At 47.0% G+C, this 7,456-nt stretch overlaps 1 protein-coding gene across 1 annotated transcript in view; it reads left to right on the forward strand.

Moving 5' to 3' along the window:
* LOC131891259 (double-strand-break repair protein rad21 homolog) overlaps positions 1 to 2,395 on the forward strand; it is a 3,198-nt gene extending 803 nt beyond the window's left edge. Inside the window, exon 2 of the mRNA XM_059240791.1 lies at positions 510 to 2,395. Within this exon, the coding sequence (XP_059096774.1) occupies positions 510 to 1,806 (1,297 nt within the window). The 3' untranslated portion in view covers positions 1,807 to 2,395. The remainder of the gene's footprint in view (positions 1 to 509) is intronic.
* Positions 2,396 to 7,456: the final 5,061 nt, after the last annotated feature.

Genomic DNA, 7,456 nt, shown 5'->3' on the forward strand with positions numbered 1-7,456 from the left:
AGAGTCAGGGATGCAAGTTTGGGACTTCAAAGACGTTTCCTTTAGAAGCTAACCCCTCTTTCGCATTGCTATTTGAGGAAAGGTCAGCTTCGGTAAAACCAGTTGGAAACGCCAATTTTGCATCACTGGCATTGGCAGGCGGCAAGTTTGTTTGCTGATGGTACCAGCCCTTGCCTAAATTTCCGAATACGTCGTGCTGCATCGAAAATGCAATTGCCTATGTGATACGTACGAATGGCTAAAAAAGAGAAGCAGTTTTCTTGAGTTTTGATCTGCACGTTTAATGCCTTGAATCGTATTTTAATCAAAGTAAACTATTTTTTTTTACAAAACAGGCATGAATATGGCTGTGGATAGAGCCCGTAGAGATGTAACATCAAACTTGTTCCCCTTGCCTCCTTGATTTTAGAAGATGGTTCCATTTGCATAATAACAATCTTGCTCAGTTACACTCCAGTTCAAGCCAAGTGTTTGAGTGTTTGCTGCTACCTCGTTCGAAAACTTTAAAGTCGTGTTACGTACGTATTATGTACTNCCGTGGATGCCTCGGCCATTCGCGGCATCGTGCGATCCAAGCGCAAACGCAAGTTGGTGGTGGACGAGGTCAAGGCCATTGCCGGCGAGGAGATGAAGGCGCAGTTGTCGGACACGGGCGACATTGTGACCACGCTGGATCTGGCCCCGCCCACCAAACGTCTCATGCATTGGAAGGAAACGGGTGGGGTCGAGAAGCTGTTCGCGTTGCCCGGGCGACCCCTGAATTGTAAGGACATGTTCAAGGCCTACCAGGACCATCTGACCAGTTCAGCCGCGCCCAATGAGTTCTTCGACATGTTGGGCGACTCTGAGCGCGAAAACATGCAGCTGGAATATGTACCTGGTGAAGACGAGGAGCTCCCACCTCCTCGCAAGCCCGGGCGCCCGCCCAAACGCAAGAAGGAGGACGCCAGCGCCGAGGAGAAGACGCCCACCCCCAAGAAGTCGGCTCGCGCCTCCAGTCGCCTGCAGCGCCACTCCCGTGTCACCCCGCAGGCGGAACTGGAAGTGCCCGTGCCCACCCCGCAACCCGAACCCGTGGCCTCACCTGCCCCGGCCTCCGTCGCCCCGGCCACACCTGGTCCGGCCGAAACTGAGGAAGACACGCCCGTGCCCTCGGTGGCGCCCGCCACCCCTCACCCCGAACCCTTTCAAGAGCGGGCCGACGAAATGGCCTCCTTGGCCAGTCAACAGACCGGCTTCGATCAGTTCCCGCCCAATACCCCCCATCCACCGGCCGCCGAGACGGACTCCAACCCCGCCGCCACCGCCACCGCCACCGGCCCCGCCACCGCCGGTGCCAATGCCAGCGGCGAATTCGAAAACATGGGCTACGACCAGACCAATCCGCCCATGTCCAACATGGGCTGGGACGCCGAGCAACAGGGCGCGCCCACACCGGGCGGGGCCATGTCCACGGGTGCGCCTACACCGTTCCACGAGTCCGAGTATGACTACAATCCGGCCTCGGTGGGCGCCACCAAGGAGGACGAGATGCAGGAGAACGAGACCATCGAGGAGTTCGAGGATCGCGTGCTCAACAAACGCGCCGCTCACTTGAACACCATCTTGAAATCCCGTTTCGAAGAGCAAGATCACATGAAGTTTGCGGATCTGCCCATTCGCCGTCTGCGCAAATCCATGGCTCAAAACTTTTACTCGTTACTGGTGTTGCAAAAGGTCATGGCCATCGAGCTCCAGCAAGAGGTCCAGTTCACGGGCGATATTCACATACGGAAAGGGCCTAAATTCGAGACCGTAGTCTTATAGGGTAGGGAGACCCTTGACGCCTCTTCAACTGATCTCACTGCCACAAACACTAAAGTAAAAGGCTGGACATGCCCCCTGGCCGTTTTCTCTCTCGCTCGCTCGCTCGCTCGCTCGCTCGCTCTGGCTGAGGTATAAGATCGACACGCCCCCTTCTCCGCCTTCATGGTCGCGATAGAAACACCATGTTTAGCTCATAAGCGTCTGGATGTCCATTTAATCAACCATCAATGTACAAAAGTAACCCGGCTGCATGAACCACTACCCACTACATACATATATCAATATATACATGATGTATTTCTTTGTGTGCGTGTACATAATCATCAAGATGCACAAGATTGTCAAGATTTTCCATTCATTAACAATCCGCGACTCACCACTACCACTACCGATACTACTACTACTCCGATTATGGCTAATATAACATGAAGCATTGGTGTTTTTTTTTTCCCTGTCGTGGACATCCATCCATTTATCATGTTTTCGCATCATCCCCGTCATTGTCACGAAAAGAACGACCTCCCAGTATATAGAAAGTATATCTGTTAATGCTTGATACAACGGATGGAAATAAAGATATATTTATTCAGCTCCGAAAAGCGACTTCATTTCTGTGTCTGATCTGCCACTCGCCTCTTTACAATAACACACGTGCATGCACTTTGTGCTTTTTGCCCTGTGGCCTGTGCACATGCATGCACACTTGATAATTATCCAGCAACAAAATTCCGCGAATGTTTCCCTTCTTTCCCGGTAAGGTCGTCGCCCTCAGCTACACTCTGGCATTTTGCCCAACTCATCTTTCAAATGGCATAGAACGAACCACAGAATTCTGTAGATGCGCAATTTCTTCTCATTTGCTGGACAAAACCTGCGTGACAAATCAGAGAGAATTTCCGTTGAGTATAAGGGCCTTATTTGTAACGTCACACGACCCAAAGAAAATGGGGAAGAGGCACGGTAGATTGCTAAATAAACTGCTCTTGCCTTGCCCGGAAAGCAATTTCTTTACCGGACACTATGCTAACTGGGGCACTAATTGAAAATAAGATTTTGATAGAATTAGCCAAAAACAACACAAACGCATTGTAATTCAATATGAAGAAATTGGTCCAATTGGGCCCTTCTTTGGTAGGGGCTGAATGACAAAGCGCCCTCTGAAGTGCAGAACGTAAAACATATTTCGTTCAGCGTAAGGGGGCTAAGTTGCACTATAGTAAACCATGGTTAAAACGGAGATGAATGAATCAGGCGACCAATTGTTCTTTTGCCGGTAGCAACAAGCATTATGGGGCATTTGTGGAAATGTTTTTTTTTTTTGGTGTGTATATCTGCTCTTTCCACTTTTTTTTTTATCCGTGTTTCCGCTGTTTTCCTTATCCGTTCTTTCTTTTCCGTGTTTATGATTTTTTTCTTTTTGGGCTTTTTCCTGAGCTTTTGGAGACCAATTTTTTTTACTCATTTGTAGGATACAACCTCCAAGATCTTCAAACCTTTTTTCGCCATCTGCATCAAATATCAAATGAGGCCTCACGAATCTTTTACCTGATACGAGCTCTCCAGAGTGTCAAGCTATGTTTCGAGAAAATATTGAAAGTTTGAGTTTTTTGGGGCCCATTTACAGAACCCTTGGGTTGTCCAGATATCAATGAAGTTCATTCAGAATGGGACAAAGATAAAAGTTCTCGACAACATGGTGTACCTAATTGTATACAAAACATGCTCCAATCGAGAGTAAACTAAGGGAAACGTCATTAGCAATCTCTTTTTTTCGCATAACTTCCAACATGAGAAAAAAACATCTACAACTTAGCTTTTCGAGCCCTAAGCATCACGCGATTTAAAATCATATTTTCAACAAAAATATCGCAGCCTAAGATACACATGTGGACAGGATCCCCTAAGGTTGAGCCAATTGGCACCCTCTATCCATTCCATATGCATGTCAGCATGTGGATCGTGGATGATCCACTGGTCAGTGGCCTTAAAGAGAGCGTGCAAAGGCATGGACAAAAATGGCGGCGCGTCCTTCTGCCTAATCTGCCAATTCTGCCTGGATTGACTGGGTCCGGGGCTGGACCTACGGCCACTCTTGTGGGAGGTCAACCACAGCTGACTCGATCCTTGTCTCAGCGAATGGGTGGAGGAGTGCTGGCCGGCTACTCTAATAGAAGGGGGGCAATGCGTACTCGGAAACAGCGTAAGTCACTAAGAGACCTCTACAGCATGACTGCTACCACGGCAAGTTCTAGTAGCAGCGCCACAATTATTATTGCTACTACTATCAGCACAAATGTGCGTGGCATCAGCTACATGTAGCAAAGTGTTGCTGGTTTGGCATCAATCTAGGCAGGGAGGAGAAGCTAGGTCAAGTGAGACTCTTGTTGATCTCATTGTATTTAATTGAAAGGGGTTCAGTGTGAATAGAAATCTCCCTCAAAAATCGACCACTTGACAACTTTAGAACAGGGATGGAGGAGGCAGCTTTTTTGGTTGTCGTCATTCCCTCATTTCGTCAAATTGAATCAAGTTCAAAATGTTGTTGAGTATCGTGAAATTCTAATGATGGTTGGAGAGGCAAGCAAGTAGATTATCATCGGTCAACACGTGTCAGTAAATCTAGAAACCATTGCTTTCCTTAACAATAAAATGATTTTGTAAAATATTTTCATACCCAATCGATCCATTTAAGTCAGTAATAATATTCCATTGCGTCTAGACCATGAACCAGACATTATTCTACATGATTATCAACTATATATTAATCTATAACAATGAGAGAACCAATATGAGTTATTGTCAGTTCACTGATGCTTAAATGGCAACACTTGAACCAACCATCGTGTTTTCTGCCAGAGCAGCCGCTTACTTATAGACCTGTAAGGGTCGAGTTGGGCCCCTTTTCCATTTCTCCTCATGGTCAGGGTGACTCATTTCAGTGAATATAGGTTTTCATTACGATGAATTTTGGGACTGAGTACCAATAATATGAGGGTTTTTCATGGCCCAACATAGGGGTTCGAAGAGAATTTACATGTTTTTCGAGGACTAACACCTCATGACATTGGTCCATTGGGTTTGGGATATGAACACGAGGATCTTTTGTAACTCCTTGGAAGAGCTCCAAATTGTTAAGTATAATAGCACCGAATGGACTTTAGAGAACGGAATAGAACCAACAGATTTTGAGGATATCCAGAATAAAAGAGGTGTGCGAAACAAACCAAATGGTACTCAAATTTCAATTGATCATTGCAATTCAATAAGCAAAAATTGACTTTCATAGATTAATTTCAGTCCATGCTAAATTAGAAGATTATTGTCTTAGAGCAACAAAATCCGTCGGTTGATCAAATATTGTATGAATTGAAGATAAAGTACGGTGAAACATATCCTCCCAAAGTGTTGGGGATTCCATACCGAGTAACACTAAGAAATCCTGGAAAAACCCACTGAAATTGTGAGGAGTGGCATTTCAAGAATGTTCAGGTTGAAGAAAGATACTTTTCATTTTGAATTTGTCTATGCCCATGGATATGTTGGTCATCCTTTGAGTTGAATTAAGTATTCCAACTATGTTCACTTTTCAATCCCTCTTTTTTTCAAAACCATAATCAGATGCCAAGTATTTTACAATTTTGAACTAGCTTTTGGATCATTCATAGACCAATAACTTTACCACTCACCAAGACAGCTTTGAGACTTATTGGTTAAATCAATCATATTGCAGAAGAGGATTGCAAGGCAATGATTTGCTGACTTGATTTGCCATGGATATACCCTTGACCCTTGGTTAAACTCCTAGCTGCTTGGTGGAATATTGCTAACAACTGAAATATGTTGTTCTGAGCCCAGATCATGGCACCATATCTTTTTGGACAGAAGTATTGATCATGTTTTAAAGGGATATGTTTCAAGTCCTTTTGGGAAAGAAAGGGTCAAGAAAGGCCAATCAATGAGTCATCTTTAGTTCGCAAATTTTGACTTTGTTTAATGTGCCATCATGTGGGCAATGGAAAAACCTATTATTGGCCTGCTACATGTTGTTAACATGACTGATGAGATTAAATGTTGCTAGGAAGAAATGTTGCTAGGAGTTTGGATAAGCTTTCGAAATCAAGTCTAAGATGACATTGCCCATGAAGTCTAAGGAGCTACATTGACCATAATGAGTGACCTGATTGGCTTCTGGGTTGAATTTACTCGGTTTTTATAGTTTAGAAGGTACAATGAGTAAAGGATGATTAAAAGTGTTGCATCAATGGTAGGGTGGCTGACAAAAATCTGACTTAATTTATATCTAGCCAGATAGGAAGCGAGTACCAACTGATATGGGCCCGGATTTTAATCCTGACCATGCCCATCCCATTAACATCAACCTCACCATGTTTTATATTCATTTGACTGCGGTTTATGGAAAAGAGGGAAACTGATTGTCCATTTGGTTGCATTTCCATGGGTTTTCCATACAGGTCCTTATTTGCAACGTCACACAGCCCAAAGAAAACGGGAAGAAGCACGGTAGATTGCTACATAAATTGCTCTGGCCTGGCCTTGAACGCAATTCCTTTTCCGGACATTATGTGACCTGGGGCATTAATCTTAAATATGATCCTGATAGAATTAGCCAAAAACAGCACAAACGCATTAAAATTCAATATAAATGAATTGGCCCAATCGGCCCTATATTTGGCAGAGGCTGAATGACAAAACGTCCTCTGGAGTGCCGAACGTAAAACATATTTCGTACAGCGTAAAGGGGGGGCTATTAGCCGCGTCCGTCGTGCCTCTAGCGTTGACCTCTGGCCTGGTGTCCCGATGTTATTGCCCCGACATAGTCTAGTGGCCGCCCCGCTCAGCCTGTTCGCTAGTCCCGAAACGGCAGGGCTGAGCCTGGCCAGCCTATCAGCAGCCGCTGGACTAGCCGGGACTAGCCCCTCTGNGTAAAGGGGGGGCTATTAGCCGCGTCCGTCGTGCCTCTAGCGTTGACCTCTGGCCTGGTGTCCCGATGTTATTGCCCCGACATAGTCTAGTGGCCGCCCCGCTCAGCCTGTTCGCTAGTCCCGAAACGGCAGGGCTGAGCCTGGCCAGCCTATCAGCAGCCGCTGGACTAGCCGGGACTAGCCCCTCTGGATTAGGGCCAGCCACTTGGCCAGCCCCGCTCCTAGGGCAGTGGCCGTGCGTGAGTAAGTCCGACCGTCAGTCAGTCAGTGAGTAAGTGAGTGAGACTGGACTCAAGTACTGAAGTACTGAAGTACTGAAGTTGCCAGGAAAGAACGGAAGGACTCAAACGGGAGAAAGACGAGCCACAAGCTCCAGCAGTGAATCCCGAGCCGCCCTGAACCCGTGGCAGGCGGTCCCAGCTCGCCCCGCCCCACCTCTACAAGAGCCCCGATTTGGCCGGGAGTGGCGACACGCCCGCCGGCCCGCCTATCGAGCTAGATTCGTGCGTTCGTGCGTGCGTGCGTGTCACTGGCTTGAGAGGCTTGATCACCCCGCCAGAGGAGGAAAGCAGGCCCGGAAACTCGGCCTGGAGGCTGGCCATGTCCTAAGTGGGCGTGACGACCCAAAAGATGCAGAAGAAGAAAGGCGACAAGGCCAAGTCCGCCGCCGCCACCGCCCTCAAGAAGAAGAAATCGGGCCCGGCACC

Source organism: Tigriopus californicus, chromosome 12 (assembly GCF_007210705.1).
Source record: "Tigriopus californicus strain San Diego chromosome 12, Tcal_SD_v2.1, whole genome shotgun sequence".
Classification (NCBI taxonomy): domain Eukaryota; kingdom Metazoa; phylum Arthropoda; class Copepoda; order Harpacticoida; family Harpacticidae; genus Tigriopus; species Tigriopus californicus.